This window comes from Lissotriton vulgaris, chromosome 2_2 (assembly GCF_964263255.1).
Source record: "Lissotriton vulgaris chromosome 2_2, aLisVul1.2, whole genome shotgun sequence".
In the NCBI taxonomy this organism is placed as follows: domain Eukaryota; kingdom Metazoa; phylum Chordata; class Amphibia; order Caudata; family Salamandridae; genus Lissotriton; species Lissotriton vulgaris.
Window position 1 is genome coordinate 39,615,056 of NC_141688.1, and position 22,574 is coordinate 39,637,629.

Here is a 22,574-nt window from a genome sequence, read left to right on the forward strand (position 1 = left end):
CCAGAAGCTCCTCTTCATCGGAGCGGTTCTCGACTCGGCGCAGTTCTGGGTTTATCCTCCCGAACAGCGGGTTTGGGATATTCAGGCTCTGATTCCGATCTTTCAGCCTTTAACCCGAGTCTCGGTCAGAATGACGCTGCGGCTTCTGGGGCTGATGGCCTCCTGCATCCTTCTGGTGCATCACGCCCGATGGCGAATGCGGGCTCTGCAGTGGGACCTGAAGTTTCAGTGGGCCCAGCATCAGGGCAACCTGTCCGACCATGTCCTGATCTTGGAGAGCACTGCGAGACAGCTGCAGTGGTGGCTCACGGACCGCGATTGGGTCAGCGGCAGATCCCTCTCCCTTCCCCAACCAGAGCACGTAGTTGTGACGGACGCGTCCCTCTGGGGCTGGGGAGGCCACATGGGAGTGGCGGAGATCAGAGGCCTCTTGTCTCCGGCGGAGTCCCGGCTCCATATCAACCTTTTGGAGCTGCGGGCGATTCGTCTAGCACTGAAGGCATTCCTCCCCTCTGTCCTGGGGAGTGTAGCGCAGGTGTTCAAGGACAATACCACCGCCATGTGGTTCTGCAACAAACAGGGCAGGGTGGGGTCGTGGACCCTCTGCCAGGAGGCTCTGCGCCTCTGGCAGTGGCTGGAACATCAGGGTGTGACCCTGGTGGTTCAACACCTGGCAGGTTCTCTGAACGGCAGGGCGGACAAACTCAGCCGACAGTGCATTATGGATCACAAATGGCATCTAAACTCTGTATTGGCGCAAGGCCTCTTTCAGCAGTGGGGAGAGTCTTGGTTAGATCTATTCGCCACCAAAGAGAACGCGCAATGTCATCAGTTCTGCGCGTTGGAATTTTCAAGGCGGCACTCGCTCGGAGACGCTTTTCGTCGCGAGTGGAGTTGCGGTCTGTTGTATGCCTTTCCGCCTATACCACTTCTGCCCAGAGTGCTGAAGAAGATCACACGCGACCGGGCCCAAGTCATCCTTGTGGCTCCGGACTGCGCACGAAGGTACTGGTATCCCGAGCTACTCAGTATGTCAATCAATCCCCCGGTTCGTCTGCCTCTTCAGGAGGACCTTCTGTCGCAGCAGCAGGGGACGGTCCTCCACCTGAACCTGTCCAGTCTCCACCTCCATGCTTGGAGATTGAGTAGCGACAGTTGAGGCCATTTGAGGTTCCGTGACAACTGTAAGTGATGTTTTTGACTCGCACGAATATGGTCGAGTCTGGTATCTATGAACCGCAAATGACGAGTTTAGTGGGTGTATGTAGTTTCGCTGTGCTAACTTAAACCGTTCGTCTGTTACGTGGGTTATTCTATCTGTACCCACGGGTTCCATCTTAGATATGGCATCCATTTTGTCTCTTGCCCTCAAGTAGTCAGCGAACGGACGCTGTCCGCTTCGCTACCCCGGGATTCCCAAGATATGTACGGAAGACACATGTCCTTTGAAAATGTCTTTATGATGAGGGGATGATACTGTAAGGCAAATGGCCCCGTTCGAGGCTCATCTTGCCGTGCCGGTTTATTGTCTCAGCCGTGCATCTCATTAGGCACGTCCCTTTGATGCCTGTAGCTCGTGTTTCCCGATACCTCCCCTTTTACACCCTTTTCCAATTCCCCACTGTCTCCATCTTCCTCCGCACCTGTCCTTGTTCCTTCTTCGATCTGTTTTATTGTTGAATGGAATGTACTAATGGTGGGAAGATGGGTTTTTACAGTTGGGAACCACCAAATGTTTCCGCACTTATGTTCCGGACCTTGAATGTATCAAAGAGACCAAAGCGACCCCTCTGGGGGATAACTATGGGAACCAAGCCATAAACCTTTGTGTACCATGTAAACCTATGGGTGAATTATGTATAAAAGGAGCGATCCACAGAACCAATTTGAAGCAGTCTCCACAAGTAGCATGCGTTGTACTTGCCGTGATTTCTGTGTTCCCTGCAGTAAATAAAGCTCGAATCTTTGACGCCGAAGGAAGTGTCCCGTGTCTCTGTCACTTGTACGCCGGAGCAGGTTACCCACGAAGGTTTCAGGTGTTGTTCCCTGGGACCGCTGGGTCTTAAAATAACCCAGTCCTTCAGTTGGCGCCCAACGTGGGGCTGCATCAGTGGTACCGGTCCAAGCCCGACGATCGTGAGGAACTTCGTGTGAAATCTCCGAGGGAAGGTGCACTCCGCTTCATCGATCCTGTTGTCGAAATAAGTGGCCCGAAGACTTTTCCCGCGAAGATTCCCGCCTCCTGACGGCTGCGACGGACTGCTGCCCTGACTGTAGACCTGTTTTGGCGCCTGGCGTAGACCTTGGTATAGCGAGACGATTGACGGGCCTTCCTGGTGACGCCATCGATCTTTGAGTTAAGTATTTGTGGGTCGCTCCCAGAGTTCTTGGTTGTGGTTACTTAGTTGTTGCATGGTTCCATTGCATTTGTGGTTCTTGGTACTTTGTTGTGATATTTGACGACTGCAGACGCCAAAAACCGAGGGTTTTCGCTCTTTGCTGGGACTTGGTAAATCCCGTAACCCTTGAAGTTTGTGAAACATGGCTAGTGTGCAAGATGCCTGGTCGCTGTACTTTGTTTAGTTGTTTCAGACGTTGTGGTACGGATTCCCGACTGGAGGACTCGAGTCCGATACCTCCAGTTGGAACTCCCACTTATGAGCTCTATAGTAAGCACGGGCTAGGCCCGATTACTTTTAATGATTATTGGATTCGGTATACTAAGAAGGATGGTGTCCTTAGTTGGCCACCCCATGGTAGCTTTGAGACTCCAATCTTAGATAATCTAGAGGCTAAATTATTTGCGAAAAAGTCAAGGCCGGCCATGTTTGATGCCTTTCGGTTGTGGCGTAAAGAAGCCCGACAGAAAGAGATCAGACAGACTAAACGTAATCAGAGAGATGGTGTTGCTACCATTGTAAAGAAAGCAGAGCAGTTTCAGCGTGATAAGGAGGATAAGGAAAAGGAAGTGTTTGATAGGCTACAGCGTATGTCCATAGATAAATGCTATCCTGCTTTGCCTACGGAGTCGGATAAGAAGGAAGAACCAGTTGAGGATCCTTTAATGTCTTATCTTCTGAAATCGCCACCTCCGTATGTGCAGGGTACCGCTGCTCCAGTAGTTCCCCCTGTACCTGTCCCTCCACCTGTTCTTCAGCCTGTTCCTCAACCTGCACCCGTTCTTCCGACTGTTCCTGCTCCTTTGCCTACCGCTATTCCCACTGCTCCTCCACTTCCGCATACTCCTGCTCCCGCCACTGTTCCTGCTCTACTAACTCCTGCTGTTGCTTCTGTTTCTACTCCTTCTCTTGTTAGTCCCTTGTGCTATACTTCTTCAGCTACTCATAGTCGTACTTCTCCTGTTGCGGCTAACTTCTTTCATTCTCTTGGACCTGTCCTTGGGTCCGCTGGTTCAGATGGTCCTCAGAGACGTAGTCAGCTTCCCGGTGGTAGGGAACGCGCTTCGCTATATAACATGGCGATGGTTTGGATGACGCATCCTCTTAGAAATCCTCCACGTATTGTACTTGATACGTTCTGTCAATTCAATGTACCAACACAAAGATTTGTTTTCGAAGAAATGTGTAAAGTTTTGCGTGATCAGATATCGGCTGATGCACCTGACGAGGTGTTGACCGCTTTGTCTGATCTTCAACTACAGTTCTCGAACGGACTGATAGTGGATACCAACGTTCGACGTGCTGTTGAGCGGTTGCTATCTTTCCGTCCCACTCCTATACCCCAAGCCCTGTTTGTCGAGGACGTTGAGAGGCAGTTAGATGCGTCTGGTCAGTTTCCCATGCGGGAAGTTCCACCAGTATGGATGCCAGGCGATCCCAATGCTAATCCCATTGTTCCACCTTATTTCCAGAGAGTATGGATTCATCTCCCATGGAAACGATCGGAAGTGTTACAGGTGAAGCAATCTTTGCCTGACCCTCGCAAAAATCCTGCAGGGTACTATAAGGAATTGCCGCAGCTTGTAGACGCTACGATAATGAATCTTGCCGATATTGATATGCTGTTTGGCAATGTAGTACGGCAACCGGTCTGGGCTAAGATTCGTCAGGAAAACCATCCGAACGAATTAGGCGGTGATTGGGCTGCCATTATAGCGGCTGATGGGTTGCAAACTGGTGGTGCTAAACCCGAGCAGTTGATTGCTGCTCTTCCTCAGAGAATAATTACACTAATGAAAACTCTTATGCCAGCTATGAGGGTGAATTGGGACAAATTGTCAGCTTGTAAGCAGAAGAAGGACGAGAGTGTCTCCGACTTCTTTACAAGATTTGAGGAGGCATTCATTGATCATAGTGGGCAGGATATGGGCACTGAGGGTGGTCAACGGTTGTTCGTGGATAAATTTGTCTCTAACTTGCTGCCTGACTTGGGCAGTAAGTTGAAAAACTCTGAAAGTGCGTCGGCTCAAATATTGGCTACAGCACAGTATTATGAGAACAGAGAGAAAGAGGAGAACGACCGCGCTGACAAAAAGACAAAAGAACTTAAAACTAAAGTGTTGTTACAGCAAGCGTATCCTCCGCGTTCGAATCAGAATGCTTCGCAGCAAAATAGATCGCAGTCGCAATCTAATCCATCACAATCTAGAAATGACTCCCCATCTCAAAGATCTTCGTTAGGATACAATCAGTGTGCCTATTGTAGACAGGAGGGTCATATAAAATTCAATTGTCCTGTTTTGAACGATCGTAATAGTGGTAACTCATCTAGAGGAGGTCGTGGTGGTTCTCAGCAGGCATCACGTGGTAGAGGTCGTGGTGCTCAAAATGATCGGTCAGATAACCAATCAAATTCTAATAATTGTTTCGATCAACGTGGATCATCGCAAGGACGATCTGCGCAGTACAATGTAGACGATTACTACGTCGATCAGGGAACTGACGACAGTAATTACTAGGACAGCCATAGACAAGGAGAGGGAGTGGTATCAGTTCCGGTTGATCAGAGAGGGCCTTACGTCGCAGTTGCTACATCGGGCGTCGTTGAGCCTTTTCTGTTGGACACTGGTGCAGCGAAAAGTTCTATTATGCATTCAAAACTCCCTGGCGCACCTTTGTCTGGCTTAACTAATGTTTCCGTTGGATTCTCTGGCGCCCCCGTTAGCAATCCAGTTTCACGCCCTTTGCCTCTTACAATTGGACCACGTGAGCTTGAAGCTCCGTTGATTTTGACTACTGGTTGTGGTGAAAATCTCTTGGGTCTGGATTTGCTAAAACGTTTGTATGCAACTCTATATTGTTCTCCTGCGGGTGTAAAGCTTACGCTAGGAGAGAGGGTTGTCTCTCCTATGTACTTGTCTCTCGATAAGCTTCCACCGGAATTGAGTTCTCTTCCTGCATCCTTATGGGCAACAGGTCCCAATGATGTGGGCCTGCTTGACATCTCCCCTTATGTTGTTCAGTTGAAATCTAATGTGCGATTGCCACGTATTCCCCAGTACCGTATCTCTCTTGATGGTGAACGAGCACTGTTAGCGATCATCTATGATTTGATCGACAAAGACGTTATTGAAGAGACACGGGGAAACGTGTGCAACAGCCCTGTACTGCCTATTCTAAAACGTACTGATCCTTCGAAACCACCTGTTTATCGTTTTGTTATCGATTTACGGGAGGTAAATAAAATTGTGATTCCTCAGTTCCCTGTTGTGCCTGACATCACGGCGCTACTGACTCTGATTCCAGCCTCTGCGTCTTGGTTTTCGGTGATCGATCTGAAGAATGCGTTCTTCAGTATTCCGATTGCTGAAGAGAGCAGAGACCTTTTCGGTTTCTCTCTTGGTGGACGCAGCTTCCGGTTTAAACGCGCTCCTCAAGGCTACTGTGAGAGTCCATCGATTTACAGTCAAGCCTTGAAGGGTCAACTGGATGCTTTTACGTTGCCGGTTGGTGCGGCTTTAATCCAATATGTCGATGACTTATTGGTAGCTGCGGATACTCAGGACATTTGCAAAATTGCTACGGTGTCGTTGCTGCAACATCTCTGTGACTTACATCACAAGGTGTCACCTTCTAAACTCCAATATTGTTGTCAAGAAGTAACCTATCTAGGTCACTTATTGTCAAAGGAGGGAAGGCGGTTGACCCCAGAGAGAATTGCAGCAATTGCGCGAATGACTGTGCCAACAACACAAAGAGATGTGCATGCCTTTCTAGGTATCACGTCGTACTGCAGACAGTGGATCCCGAATTTTTCATTGCTAGCGAAACCATGGGTGGCTCTTACGTGCAAGGATGTTCCAACTCCTTTACCATGGACGGAAGAATGTCAGAAGAGTTTTTCTGAATTACGTGATTCATTGTGTTCTGCTCCTGTGTTAGGTACCCCTGACTACAGTAAGCCGTTCACATTATATGTTCACGAGAGGGAAGGTTGTGCTTTGAGTGTCTTAACGCAACCTTTTGGTGGTAAGCAACGTCCATGTGCATATTTTTCCTCGACCTTGGACCCGGTAGCTAGAGCATTGCCGAGTTGTTTGAGAGCAACAGCGGCAGCTGCGGTGTCCATCCGACAATCAGCAGGATTGGTCATGGATAATATGCTTACGGTGATGGTTCCGCACGCAGTCGACACTCTTTTAAATCGTACGAAAACTCAGCACTTGACAAGTGCAAGGTTGTCCGGATACGAGTTGACGCTGCTGGCAAGTCATATTCAGATAAAACGTTGCAATGTTCTGAATCCGGCAACTTTGTTACCCGTTAGTACAGAGTCAGATGAAATAGCAGCCCATGACTGCTGTTTGCGAACAGAGGAGGAAACAAAAGGTCGAGTGGACCTTAAAAATACTCCTTTAGAAGATCCGGATGGAACATTGTATGTAGATGGCTCGTGTTTTAAATTGCCGAATGGTGATGTGACCACTGCGTATGCTGTTGTAACTTTGAGTACTGTTGTGGAAGCTGCGAGATTGAATCAGAATTCTGCCCAGGCTGCAGAGCTGATTGCCTTAACTAGAGCGTGTGTGTTAGCGAAAGATAAACGTGTGAATGTGTATACTGACAGTCAGTATGCATTTGGTGTTGCGCATAGTTTTGGACGGTTGTGGAGAGAGAGAGGTTTTATGACGTCGCATGGTACGAAGATTCAGCATGGCCAACTTGTGAACGATCTTTTGGATGCACTTACGTTGCCTAAACAGGTAGCGATTGTTAAATGTAGTGCACATCGTAAGGTGATGGATGATGTTGGACGTGGTAATGCGTTTGCGGATGAGACTGCTAAGGAGACTGCCCGGAACCTTAGCACTCGGATGTATGTGGCAAGTTCGGTTAGGTGGCCTGCGGAGACTAGTATGTGTGAAGACACTATCGAGAGTGTGAAGGTGATACAAAATGAGGCCACCGAGACTGAAAAGAAGAAGTGGAATGAAAGTACGGGAAAGTTGGATGCGAATGGTTGTTGGATAGACTTGTCGGAACATAAGAGGTGGATGTTGCCAGATGCGTATGTGCTGGCTATTGTGACAATGGCACATGGGTTAGCACATATTAGCGTGAAAGGTATTTGTAAGTTGCTGTCTCCTGTGTGGAAGAATGATGGTATCACGAAATGTGCTGAACGATTGGTTAAGAATTGTATGGTATGTATGCTGTACAATCCTGGTAAGGGAACCCCAACTCCTCCTGGTAGTTTTGCTCCCCCTTCGTGTCCTTTTGAGGTGATTCAATTAGACTTCATCCATATGGAGCGATGCAATAACCTGAAATACCTTTTAGTTGTGGTTTGTGCGTTCTCCCGATGGATCGAAGCCTATCCTCTCAAGGACAACACTGCTTTGTCAACGGCAAAAATCCTACTGAAGGAATACTTTCCTCGGTACGGAATGCCTCGGGTTGTGTGGTCTGATAACGGAAGTGAGTTTGTGGGGAGTGTGATGAAGAGTGTGTGCAAAGGCCTTGGAATTAATCAAAAATTCCACAGCGCCAATCATCCCCAGTCAGCTGGTTTGGTTGAAGGGTATAACGGCACCCTTAAACTAAAACTAGCAAAGATTCAGGCTACGACTGGTCTTTCGTGGCCTGACGCTTTACCCTTAGCCTTACTGTCAACAAGGGCAACCGTACACTCCCGAGTAGGGCTTAGTCCCTATGAAATAGTGTTCGGTCGTCCTGCAAATGTGTGGGGGGTCCCTAGACCAGGTGTGTTCCGTGATCTCGAGTACCCAATGTTGATTGACTATCTTCATGATCTGACTGCTAAACTGAGGTTAATTCACCAACAGGTTTACGAAGCATTGCCGACGCAGACGGAGGGTCCAGGCCACCAGCTCCAGCCCGGAGACTGGGTGGTCACCAGAAATTTTTCTCGGAAGAAGAACTTGGAGCCCAGGTTCACCGGACCCTACCAGGTCCTCCTTGCCACGAGAACTGCCGTTCGTTTAGAGGTCCGGAAAAATTGGGTGCATGCCATCCATACGAAGAAAGTTCCTATTCCGTTACCGGCAGACTCGTGGGTAAGGAAGGGCATTGCTTCAACTAAGTCCGAAGGATTGTCGGCGTTTGTTCCTTTCAGCGACGCACAACCTGTCGGAGAATCCCCAGTGCAGCAGAAAGATACTGTTGAACATTTGTCATCAAAAGACTCGAGACCAGAACATTCGACTGATCAACAGAACTCTGTTTCTTCAACGGATCCTTTGTTCGATGAACAGACATGTCCTGGGAAAACTCGATACTTTTTGCGATCCAGTACTAAGGACAAATAAAGTGTTGTTTTGCCCCTTGGCAATTGCATTATCCCGTTTTCCACGATCAGTCTGAACACCTGTATCATTGCAATTATTTTTGTACATATTGAAGGTTCTTTTTCCGATGTATTTTTGCTTCCACAGCTGAGAGACATTGCATATATATTGTAAATAAAGGCCGTAGGGCCGCGCGCGTACTTCTTTCTGGTTAGTAGGTTTTGACGCTAGGTCAAAGACCGTCGGTTCCTGGGAACTCCTAGGGATTGACTATTGCTACACAGAACGAAGTGCGTCAAGAAACGTTGCGGACGGTCATAGGGGATGGCGTTTTCAAAGCTGATGGACGTGGAAAAAGCACAGGCACAAAGATTCGAGCTACAGCAACTTAGTCGTACGAAATGTTTTATGTTTCAGATATTTGTATTGCTTTTGATTGTTTCTGCATTACTGGCGGGTGGGGTGTACTATATGATGTCGTACTTCTTACCTTCTGCCATACCTACACCTACTCCCACCTCTGACTCTAAATTCACCTCTACTGCATCTCCTCATTCTTTCCATATCTTACCTGAACACGAGCAGGCTAGACGTGCAGAATTTCGCAATAATTCCTTTGTCCAGCTCCTTCACCAGCACCAGTTAGTGGTTAACACTACTAATTGTTGGGTGTGTGGGTTGATGCCACATACCACAGATAAGGGAATTCCATATTTGGTTCTGCCGTACAGTTCCCAGGGTTCCGCTCGAGCATTTCAAACAATGTTTCGAAGCGCACTAGGTTCCCACCCCAATCGAGAGCCACGATCCCCCTACTCTGGCCCTGGCTCGTATCAAAAGCCTTTGTCTATAGCGATAGAGGATCTAGATAGAGATATCTATGAACCATCGCTTATTCCCGAAGAAGAGGTACAAGCCTATAGGGTCCTGAGTAGAGGCGAGTATAGTGTGTTCACCAGTGAAAAACAGCTTAAAAGCTCGCCCCCGATATGGGTCGTACCCCACATTGGTAATTTTTGTCTAATAGGTCGTGGCCGAAGATCGAAAGCCCGACTTGGAGAGATTGCTTGCACTGAAAATTACATTTTGGCGATGGCCTCGTCCCCTGTGTTTCTGGCTGCCAAGGGTACATACTTTATCTGCCATGATCGTGCGTATGCATGGTTGCCCTTTGACTTTGTGGGCTCATGTTTTATCGCAAATTTGTTGCCTCCGACGTTCACTGTAGATGCAGACTATCACAAGACTAGAGTTGTGAGAGGCGTAATTAGTGAAGAGGATACTGCCGGTCAAGAGGCAGGAGACTTTCAAGGGTTTCCTCCCGTTTTGGGGGCCTATGATTAATAGTAGGAACCTGAGGCAGTTGACTCGAGTGGTGGAATCGACAGCTAATATTACTGCCAGTGCCCTTGGTAATATCACCACAGAACTTCAGGCGGATAGACTTATGACGTTACAAAACCGTATGGTTTTAGACGTGATCTTAGCAGATCGGGGTGGGGTATGCAAGGTGATCCATTCGAGCACGCTGTATTTTCATTCCTGATAACGCTCCGACTGTTTATCAAGCCATCTCAAAGTTGCATAAAATCTCTGAGTCCATACACGTGGACGTAGGGGGTTGGACGCTACTTGGGTGGTTTTGGGGCCTAATGTCGACTTGGGGTTGGAAGATTCTGATGATTATTGGAGTTGTTGTGGCGTTTCTGTTCACGTGCTGCCTTTGTGTGCAGTGTGGTCCTGCCTTATGTGGCCTCTGTGCTACAACGTGTATAAGACAGCCACCTGTTACCAAAGAAGCTCGATTGGACAGAGCCATGTTACAGCAGCATCTGGATGGTCTGATGAATATCGAGTATGATTCCGACTAGTGCTTGCCTACATGAGGGCAAAAGGAGCGTCTGAGGTTCCGTGACAACTGTAAGTGATGTTTTTGACTCGCACGAATATGGTCGAGTCTGGTATCTATGAACCGCAAATGACGAGTTTAGTGGGTGTATGTAGTTTCGCTGTGCTAACTTAAACCGTTCGTCTGTTACGTGGGTTATTCTATCTGTACCCACGGGTTCCATCTTAGATATGGCATCCATTTTGTCTCTTGCCCTCAAGTAGTCAGCGAACGGACGCTGTCCGCTTCGCGACCCCGGGATTCCCAAGATATGTACGGAAGACACATGTCCTTTGAAAATGTCTTTATGATGAGGGGATGATACTGTAAGGCAAATGGCCCCGTTCGAGGCTCATCTTGCCGTGCCGGTTTATTGTCTCAGCCGTGCATCTCATTAGGCACGTCCCTTTGATGCCTGTAGCTCGTGTTTCCCGATACCTCCCCTTTTACACCCTTTTCCAATTCCCCACTGTCTCCATCTTCCTCCGCACCTGTCCTTGTTCCTTCTTCGATCTGTTTTATTGTTGAATGGAATGTACTAATGGTGGGAAGATGGGTTTTTACAGTTGGGAACCACCAAATGTTTCCGCACTTATGTTCCGGACCTTGAATGTATCAAAGAGACCAAAGCGACCCCTCTGGGGGATAACTATGGGAACCAAGCCATAAACCTTTGTGTACCATGTAAACCTATGGGTGAATTATGTATAAAAGGAGCGATCCACAGAACCAATTTGAAGCAGTCTCCACAAGTAGCATGCGTTGTACTTGCCGTGATTTCTGTGTTCCCTGCAGTAAATAAAGCTCAAATCTTTGACGCCGAAGGAAGTGTCCCGTGTCTCTGTCACTTGTACGCCGGAGCAGGTTACCCACGAAGGTTTCAGGTGTTGTCCCCTGGCACCGCTGGGTCTTAAAATAACCCAGTCCTTCACATTTGACTTGCCTCCTGAAGTCTGTAATGTTATTCTGGCAGCCAGGCGTCCCTCCACAAAGTCGGTATACGCCTGCAGGTGGAACAAATTTGTGGCATGGTGCACAGCAAAGGCTGTGGATCCTCTCTCTGCCCCTCTTTCTGAGGTTCTTCTCTTCCTTCTTTCTCTTGCCCAGCAGGGCTATGCTCTGGGCACTATCAAGGGCTACCTTTCTGCCCTTTCAGCCTTTCTGAAGGCTGCCTGATCAACCATCTTTGTTCAAGCCCCCTATTGTAACTCGTTTTCTGAAAGGCATCACGCACATGTTTCCCCCTGTTCTGTTTGTGATGCCTCAGTGGGACTTGAACCTTGCTCTTACCTATCTGATGTGCGCTCCCTTTGAGCACTTCACAACTGTCCTCTCTGCCTTCTTACTCTGAAGACTGCTTTCCTGGTTTCCATCACCTCTGCCAGGAGAGTGAGTGAGCTCCAGGCTCTTTCATCCAAACCTCCTTTCCTTTCTGTCCATCTGGATAAGGTTGTGTTGCGGACTAGACCCTCTTTCCTGCCCAAGGTTGTCACGGCCTTCCACATTGGGCAGTCTATCACCTTGCCCACCTTCTTTGCGCCACCGCACCCCTCAAGAGGAAGAGCGGCTCCACCGTCTTGACCCAAAACGTGCGCTTTCGTTCTATCTAGATCGCACACGCCAGTTCCGGGTAGATTTCCAACTCTTTGTTGGTTACGTGGGCGCTAAGAAGGGACTGGCGGTGCACAAGCGGACCATCTCTCGGTGGGTCGTCTTGTGTATCAAGGCTTGTTACTCCTTGGCGAAGAAGGAGCCTCCTGTTGGGCTGAGGGCCCATTCCACTCTAGCCACGGTGGCTACCACTGCCCTGGGCCGGGGAGTCCCCTTGCAGGACATCTGTCAAGCAGCTACGTGGGCATCGCTGCACACGTTTGCAAGGCACTACTGCCTGGACAGCCAAGTCCGAAGGGATGGCTTTTTTGGCCGTTCAGTCCTTCATGACTTTCTGGTGTGATTATTGGTTCGCAGACCCACCACCGTGGTTGGTATTGCTGGGGTATCTATTCTAAGGTAAGGAACCTAATACTAACCTGTTTCTTTCAGATGAACAAGTTACTTACCTTCGGTAACGATATATCTGTAAGAAACAGTAGTTAGGTATTAGATTCCTTTCCGCCCCACCCTAATTCCCCGTTCTGCGAACCAATATCTAGGGTTAAGTTCATCCCCTTTCAGGGCCCTAGTTTCAATGGCACCAGTGTTGGTTTTTAACATGGCTCTGCATTTCTGGCGCGGAAAAGCTGTGTCTAAGAACTGACGTCAGCGCGCGGAGGTGGCGTCTAAGTACTCCGACGACATCATCACTGCGCCCACGACGCCGACGACGGATGCGGAGCTGCGCCGCGGATGTCGCCTACCAACGCGCAAGGGTACTGCTACGCAAACATTTCCAGATCCAGTCTGACGCCTGGGGATACTCTAAGGTAAGGAATCTAATACTAACTACTGTTTCTTACAGATATATTGTTACTGAAGGTAAGTAACTTGTTCAACTACTAGTTAGTCGTGGGCGAGCTTGGTAAAGTGCTGGAGGAACTCATTCCTCTTGAGCCCAAATATGGTTTGCTGGGGGTCCTGGGCGATGTAGTTATACCAAGAATTAAACTCCTCCTTTGTAACTTGGGGCCGGTGGTGGCCAAACATGATGTTGCAAAACACTGGGGGTGGAGAGGGGGGTCCTGACTATGAGGGAGTGGAGGAAGTCATGGATGGATCTCTACATGGTGGCGGAAAAGGTTACTTATTGAAGCATAGGTTGCCCACTAAAGTTTTTTAAAGTCTGGGGTGTTGTTTTAATCATTATGGAATACAATTTCCTATCATAGTAACTGAGGATGTTACCTGAAAACATTTGTACATACATTGTTCAGCTGTGAAGTCAATGTCATTTTTCCTACTGTACAGTGCTGTTGCAGCCTTAAACTGGCCCTGAGAAGGGAGCTGCCTGTATGTGCCCACCTCCTATTGTTGTAGGGTGTTTTTACACTCTTTACGTTGTTTGTTTATTGCAACTTGAAAAAGTCTTTTTTTTAAATAATACATCCTTGCCCTCTATGTTGGAAGAAAGGAGTATCTACTGATGGTTTTGTTTCAAACCTATTTAACACAGCATCGCTTTCATAACTATCCCCCCTCCAGTGAGGACAAGAGTAGGGGAGACATGACCTAATAGAAAATGTATCAATATTGATAAACACTTTGGGCCACTGTACAAGAGCCCTGCAGTCATGTGTGGCAAATACCAAGAATGATGGTCGATACATTACAAGTTTGCAATTTGCGTTTAATGAGATTCAGCCATTCTTTTAACACATAATGTTCTCCATTTTGACAAACACGGAATGTGCGCAATTTGATTGCACAATTTGCACTAGCTTTACCTACCAAATTATGCTAGCAAACAAACACCCACTAAGAATGGAATTTTCTTACAAATTAAAATCCCGATTCAGTCACAACGGAAGTTTGCGCCCACATGTAGATCAGCGGGATACTAAATTAGACAATGTACAGAGTGTGACAGAGGTGTATTGAGGTAGGAGGTTTATCTTCAAATATGTGTATGGACTGAGTACGTAATATATAACATTATCAGCGATCAAACTTAAGTCCATGAGAAGACATGATCAACTCTCTCTCTGGGTTTGACATTTTTCTAATAGAAAATGTCCCCCTAAGTGGATTCATACACCTGCATGCATCCGCAGTGACACACAGTGACTGTGCTGATTTAAAATCTTTACAAGCTTGAGAACGTCAGATACATCTGTAACTAAAACACCAAAATTGTGATTGAATCTAGTGAAAGTTGGAAATTGAGATGGATTTTATCCTTATAATGTGCTGGAATGCTAATCTGAATTTGGGTTTTGTATAAAAAGATGGATGTAAATAGATGTTGTAGTTTTTTTTGTCGACGTTTATACGATCTAAAAATATCACTGTTTTGCTCTGATCCTCCCTTTTCTTCCTTCATTCCTGCTTTTTTTATAGGTTTTCGAGGCAAATGAGGAAACAGGTAGCCTCACACTTAACATCGTGGCATCGGGCCATTTTTTCATTTCCCAAGGGCCAACGTTGCTGGTAAGTTTATAGCTTGCAGTCTAGCTCTTTGTCCTTGGTTATGAGAGGTCTGTTAAAATCCACGGAATTTCCCTGTCCACCCTTGTAATTACCATTACTGGCCATCGTTATTAATGGTCCACTTGTAATAAGGTCCAAGTCAAACTACCTCGTCAAAACACAAATGTCTTTTGTATGAGCCCCTGAGCACTACCTGCTAGAAAATGTCACACCAACATCGAATCCTCTAGTATTTACAAGTTATTTGTATATTCTTCTGTCTCTGTCGCACGATTATAATTTTTGTAGTATTTTGATGATTTATTTGCATTTTATTGCTGTCAAGTTTCATCGTTATCCCTTTTATATTGTTCAAGTAAAATCAAATACCCACATAAAAGAACTTACTTTACATCAGATATCTGTTAAATGGGGGATAAAATCCTTAGGTTGCCTTATGGTCTTACTGTATGACTAAAGAAATTGATAACTTGGCCTGAAAGTCATTTGAGCAGAAGAGATATTTTTTAGGCATCGCTTACCTGACAGTACAAGGTGACTGGTTGCAAAAGACCCAGTATGGGTTTACCAAAGATTTACAGTGGGCTTACAGCCTGTCCCTTACTATAAGCTGGTTTTATTGTCACTCATGTGATAGCCTTAATTTGACTTGCCTTCACTTTTTTGTGTTACTCCCCTGGAGCTACCTATTTACAATCTTTTTGATTGGATGGCTTATATCCTTTCACTTGCTCAAGAGTGCCTCTCTTTTTTCTAGTTGTCTCCCTCTTGTGCTGCTTGCTTCCCTCTCCTAAACGTCTACTGCCTCACCTGCATTAGCTCCAATTTTTGTGTGTGCTTGGTACAGTTTTTTAGAGGGCCTGCATCAGCCTTTTGCTGCTGGGCACACTGCTACATCAAAAGCGCTTTCTTTTTTCTAAGTGGCATCCACCATCTTAGATTGGCCAATTAAAAATGTTGTCATGGTTGTTGTGTGGTGATATGGCCAGGGACTACCGAACATCCACCTCCCCTGCCGTGTGTTTAACCAACATTTATTAAAGATGGACATGAGAGAGGATTTTCTTTGGAGGCGAGGGTCATACAACCACCGGCCGTATTTATTAAAACATAAAATCAAATAAAAATGCAATTAAATAATATTTAAAAAATTTTACGCAGAAAACATAGCATGACATTTGATTACAATTAATATGTACAGATATCAGATGGCTAACCTTAACATACACTACTTAGTAACATTTGTGATTAGACGCCCGGAGCCTAAGAAATCGGAATCTAGCAGCAAGATAGCAGCTTGTAGGAGGTGGGGGGTCTTTTCGCAGGGACTTTTTAACAAGGCCCTGGTGCAGGATGGCCCGCCAAGAGGCAGCAATGCCGAGTCAGCTTGTAAGAACTTAGATAGACATATCACGGAGGCTCTGGACTGTGCGGCCCCATAGGCTAAGAAAAAACAGTACAGAACTCAGAAATCGGCCCTGTGGTACTCAGAGACCCTGAGAGCAGCAAAAGCGGGGTGTAAACGTCGGGAGAGGCTCTGGAGGATAGACTACTCAGAGCAGGGGAAAGAGCTTTATAAAGAGAAGCTAAGGAGTTACCATAAACTAAACAGAAGGGCCAAGGCTGATCATTTTCTGGAGAGAATCGATTCAGCCAGCAGCTCAACCAGGGAGTTCTTCAAGTTTTATAAGGAGTTAACCTCTATCACCAGCTTAGCAGCACCGGTCGTGGGCTCAGAGGTGCTCTGTAATCAGATAGCCGACTTCTTCTCCAAGAAGGTAGAAAAAATGTATTCCACCTTCCCGGAAGTGGCAAGTGTGGAGGTGGGGCTGGAAGATAGAGAACCTGTGGTGGAGGGAGGAGGACTGAAGGACTACTCGATGCCCCTCCCGGAACAACTGATTAACATCTGTAGTAGCATTAAGTCTGGATACCCTAGGGATCCGGCTCCTTCGAAAAGGTTAAAAGGGAGTTTTGAGTGCCTGGAGCCCTTCATAAGACATTTAGTGGCGACTTCTTTTGGCACGTGCTGCGTCCCCGGATACTGGAAGGAAGCCGTGGTTCTGCTGCTCCCTAAGAAACCGCACCTTGAATTAGATCTTTTAGACAACTTACGCCCTATCTCCCTTTTGCCGTACTTCGCAAAGGTGGCTGAAAAAGTGGTGAATGCACAACTAACGGCCTACATTGAGGAATATGATCTTCTTCACCCTACCCAGTTCGGCTTTCGAGCCAGATACTCGACAGAATCAGCTCTGCTTTTTGCCACCAAATCCATCAGGCAACTTGTGGATGCAGGTCAAACGGCGGCCTAGATCCTGCTGGATCTAAGTGCCGCCTTTGACACTGTAGCTCATCACACGCTGGTGCAATGTCTGAAGAAGGGTGGAGTGTCTGGTAGTGCCTTGGACTGGCCAAAATCTTTCCTGTCGGGTCGGTGCTTCCAGGTGAGACATGGCGAACACTACTCCAGGGTCATCAAGCTGAACCAGGGAGTGCCGCAGGGCTTGACCCTGAGCCCAACCCTGTTTAATATCTATATAGCTCCCATGGAGGAGATTGCAGAGGAGTTTGGGATCAGGGTCGTATCCTATGCCGACGACACGCAGTTGGTGGTCTCCCTGACCCAGGCACCGGAGTCGGCTGCCTCCAGCTTCAGGGCATGCATGCAAGAATTGGCTGCATGGATTGCTAAGAACTGCCTGAAGCTGAATGGTGAGAAGACGGAGGTGCTGGTGGTAGGTCGGGCCGCGACTGTGTGGTCATCGGCATGGTGGTCCCAGGACTTGACACCTACGCCCTGTGTGCAGGCAAAAAACCTGGGAGTTTGGTTGGAACCCAGCCTGTCTTTCGACTATCAAACTAGGCGGGTGGCAGGTGCCTGCTTCGGGATTCTGAAGGTCCTGCGTAAAACCTTGGACCTACTACCCGTGGCGGCTAGGAAGACTCTGGTCCATGCGCTGGTGACGTCACGCCTAGATTATGGTAACATTCTTTATCTAGGCGCACCAGCCAAATGCTTGCTCCGTCTGCAGGGAGTGCAGAATGCAGCAGCCCGCCTTATCATGAGGTGCCCGAGAAGATCATCGGCTAGGGCAGCTCGGGCTGCGCTACACTGGCTCCCGATAAAAGAAAGAGTCACTTTCAAGGCACTCTGCGTCTGCCACCGGGTCTTGCAGGGAAAGTCCCCTCTGTATCTGTCTGAACTCCTGCCCCCGTATGTTCCCACATGTCAACTGAGGTCAGGTGGGGTAGGCTTGGTGTGCGTTCCTACTATTAAAAAGGCCAGGATGGGTGGTCGGTCTTTCCGACTACTGGCGGCTAAACAATGGAATGCCCTCCCGCGGAGCTCCGGATGGAGACTCAGGAGAGATGTTTCAGGAAAAAATTCAAAACGTTTCTCTTTCCCCAAGTATAGTTGGGTGAGGGCTCTGGGCTTCTGATTTCTGGCTGACTTTACCGCCGCGCAGGGACACACTGGCATTAGTGTAACCATTGCGCTTTACAAATGGACTTATTATTATTATTACTAATACAAGGATGGTGCCGCCCCCTAAGGACCTTAAATTTAGTGCTCACCAATCATGACCTTACTGCCTGAACAAGAAATAGCAATAAATACGAAGATTGATGACCTGCAAACGGGAAAAAGTTCTAAGGAACAAAATAATCATACAACACACCTGTCATCCATGTACATTGGGAAAAAAACATATGAACAACCTTATAATACAATAACCAATATCTCCTTTTAGGGGATGAAGGGTGGGGAAAAAGATTACAGCCTCCTAGAGGCTGGGTGGGGCAGACCTGGGAGCGCGGGTAAAAGAGGCTGACAACCGCACTCCCCGGCCTTTTTAACCCCCTACTGGTCAGGCCGGTTCTAATTAGCCTGATCTCTGCTCCCCATTGACCCTGAAGCGATTAAATCGCTTCCGGGTCACTTGGGAGTCCTTTGGGCCAATCCATGATGAGGCGCGCCCACTGCGTCATGATGATGCGATGGGGTGCGCCCCACCATGGAGAGCAGGGGAGGGGGAGCCGGTGCCCCGCCATACTTGCAGCGGGGCCGATGACGGCACCGACTTTCTCTATGACAAGAGACTAACGAACATCCCCCCTCTCCCACCTAGTGTTTAACCAACATTTATTAAAGATGGACATGAGGGAGGATTTTCTTTGGAGGCGAAGGGGGTCGTACAACCCCCGGACGTATTCATTAAAACATAAAATCAAATAAAAATTGAAATAAGTAGTATTTACACATTACCCCAGTATTGGAACTTTCATAGATTCCCATGCTTTGTATCATTCCCCGTCGTCGGAATGGGAGTCTCTGTAACAAAAATACCATAGCTGTAGGAACAAAAGACCAAGGAAAAAGGCCTAGGCCTCATTCTCTTTTGTAGCATATCACCCTCTTTGTGTAAAAGAGACCAAACTTCGGCCTCAGCCACTCAGAAGTGCCTCACCACGTAGAACCTTCCTGAAGGAACCTCAGAGCCTCAGATTTTCTACCGCACGTTGTGCTTAGGGAGTCTCCTTTGAGCTCTGCTCAACTTCTACTCTTCAAAAGGATTTACTTCAGGATTTTTCTTCAGAATCTTTCAGATTCACTTCAGGATTGTTGCTGCCTTCCAGGATGTCAGAAATGGAGAAGAAAAAAGCCCTTTTCAAGCCTTGTTCCACCTGTGGCAAGAAAAGGCTTTTGTGGAGGATAAGCACAAAGACTGCATCTATTGCCTCTATCCTGACCACCAGGCTGCTGACTGTAAGATCTGTCGCACCTTTTCAACCAAAACCCTTCGGGACCGTGAGGGTAGGCTCTTGACATGGCTTCAAAAGCTTAAATCCAGGAAGGAGACTGTCTCTAGTGACAGTGAGGATGAAGCGTTGATGTCTTCTACGAGAAGGTCAGTGAAGAGGGGTAGGGGTTCCCCTTCTCCATCTATGGAAAGATCTTCAAAGGCCTCAGAAAAGACCCCTAGTGAGTCTGAGAGCCCAGGTCCCAGCAAATCTCCTCACGGAAGTGTAAAGGAGAGGGAAGGAACAACTACGCCTTCTACAGGTGAGAAGACTGCCACAGCCTTCAAAAAACCTTCATCCCAGTCTTCTGAGAGGACTTCAAAGTCCTCAACGACGAAGACGTCGACGGCGGAAGTTCTGTCGACAAAAACATCGAAATCAGGATTGATGTCGTCGACGATCCCGTCGACAGGGGGTTCGCCGTCGATTCTACTGTTGACGGCTGGGGCTTCACCGCCGACGGAGAAACCGAAGACGCCGACGACGAAGGTGCCGGCGGCTAAGGTACCGATGACGAAGGTGTTGTCGACGAAGGAGTCGACAACGACGAAGGAGCCGACGAAGGTGCCGTCGATGAAGGTGCCGTCGACGACGAAGGTGCCGTCGACGAAGGTTACAATGGCGTCGACGACGATGGTGCCGACATCGACGTTAACGACGACGACAGTCTCGTCTATGAGGTCGTCGACGACGACGAATTTGACAGTGACAACAGCTGGTGTGTCGGCAGTTTCATCGTCGACGACGTCGACAACACCAATCTCGTCAACGTGTATACAACCGTCGACGACAGAACCGTCAACGATATTATCCTCTGAAAAGAGGATTACCATTTCTGTGACTCGGATCACACCAGAAATGACTTCTCCGAGGAGTGTGTCTCCCCTGCTGCCGACCATGCTCCTTCAAGAAGGGGAGTCAGAGGAGGATGAACAGGATGCATACAGCTATGCCAATAGTCCCTCCCAGCTTTTTGTCAAATGCCAGGACACTGACTCGGAGGGCGAATACGGCCACAAGGAATTTGGTCATCTTCAATCGGACCAGTCACAACAGCATTCTGACAAGGAAATGGTTTCAGTGCCATCTTCTTTCCTGCAAAATCTGCATAAGATGCTGCAGGACTATAAATCTAGAGCAAGTAGGCCTCTTCCAGTTCCGTCAACGCCTGCTATGCCTACAGGGGCTTCAGCTTCATTTGTGACGCCTAATTTTCCGGCTCAAGCTTCCCCTCAGCCTCAAGCGTCCTTCCATCAGGATTCCTCCGGATTACAAGAGGCCCATGATGATTCCTCGGATGAGGATCAGCAGTCGGATCATGATGAATATATCATTCCAGATCCCTCATCACCAGTCTCGGACCCGGCGGATTCCCCGCCAGCGGACATTGGGGACTTTCATCAGCTGATGGAAAGAGCTGCTGCAAGATTCAAATTAGCCATGCCTAAGGTTACTACAGATTGTTTTTTTATATGATTTTAAGGAACGCTTTCGAAAAACAACTAGGTCCATTCCTATTGTGGATCATCTATGGAAGGAGGGCTTAAACGGCTATGAAGCACCCTGCGACGGTGGTCCCTGTGATACCGCGTCTGGATAAAAAATACAAGGCACCCGATGATGGTCCTGCGGCTTTAACAGGTCAACCAAGACCTGACTCTGTGATCTCGCAGACAGCGCAGAGAAAATCACGTAACCCTTCTGCTCCCCTGACAACTCCTCCGGACAAGGAAGGGCGGAGGTTGGATAATGTGCGGAAGAGATACTCGTTGATGGCAAGTTTGCTGGTGCGAGCGGCTAATGCCCTAGCGATCCTGGGTAGGTACGACCGCCAGCTCTGGTGCGATGTCGCCCCGTACCTTGACCAGCTGCCTCCAGAGTCTACGTCTGAGGCAAAAAAAATCTTACAGGAGGGAGAAGCGACGTCGATGGAAATCATCGACTGTTCCGTTCGTTGGCTGGAGCGGCAGTACTCCGTCGCCAAGGATGGCTCAAAGCTACTTGGTTTAGGCCTGAGATCCAGAACAAGGTCATGGATCTTCCCTTTGATGGAGAGGCATTATTCGGCAAACTCATTGACGACACCCTGCAAGAAATAAAGAAGGACACAGAGACTGCCAGGTCCTTGGGGACCCTTCAATACAAAAAGTCTCCTTTCAAGGGATCCAGAGGAAGGGGTGGTAACTACAGAGGATCCTTCCAACAGCAACGCTATTCCACCACAGGCTCAGGTTCCCAGCAATACCGTCAGCCTTATCAACAGCGGCAGGGCCAGTCTACCAACTACTCCAGGCCTTACAATAAGGGAAAACAGGCTGGACGAGGACGGGATTCGTCCAAGCGCCAATAGCGGCCTCCTGGCTCTTCCTACTGGACCCTCCTTCAGGAAGTCATCAGTTGGAGGCAGGGTCCACAAATACCTTCAAAACTGGTCCAGGATAACATCGGACCGTTGGGTGCTCAACATCATTTGGAAAGGGCATACCTTGGAATTCACGCAAGTCCCTCCACCCAAGCCCCCGGCAGCCACTCCATCGAAACACCAGCGTCTCCTTCGGCTCGAAGTCCAACAGATGCTCCGGAAGGGAGCTATAGAGCCGGTCCCCTCAAACCAAAGGGGTCAAGGATTTTATTCCAGGTTCTTCCTGGTGAGGAAGACGCTAGAGAAGTGGTGCCCCATTTTAGACCTCATGGGCCTAAACACCTATCTCATCTCCTTATCCTTCCGGATGGTGTCTCTCCAGGACATCTTAAAGCTTATCAGCCCGGGGGATTTCATGGCCACGCTCTATCTCGAAGTTGCCTATTTCCACGTTCCGATTCACCCAGCACACAGAAGGTTTCTGTGATTCACAGTAGCCAAAAGCCATTACCATTTCAGGGTTTTACCGTTTGGACTCCGCTCAGCCCCAAGAATTTTCACAAAGGTGCTGGCGCCAGTAGCAGCTTTCCTGCGAAAAAACCATTTTCAGGTCTTCCCCTATCTGGATGACTGGTTACTGAAAGCTCCGTCCAGGGAGGCAGCGCTAAAGGCTGTTCAAGCTTGCACCAATTTGTTTCAGAACCTGGGACTAACTCTGAACAACGAGA

At 48.1% G+C, this 22,574-nt stretch overlaps 1 protein-coding gene across 1 annotated transcript in view; it reads left to right on the plus strand.

Annotated features, from left to right (window-relative positions):
- The window catches only part of REC114 (REC114 meiotic recombination protein), a 736,723-nt gene that overhangs the window by 165,960 nt on the left and 548,189 nt on the right, over positions 1-22,574 (plus strand). Inside the window, exon 2 of the mRNA XM_086959934.1 lies at positions 14,589-14,678. Coding sequence (XP_086816060.1) covers positions 14,589-14,678 — 90 coding nt within the window. The remainder of the gene's footprint in view (positions 1-14,588; positions 14,679-22,574) is intronic.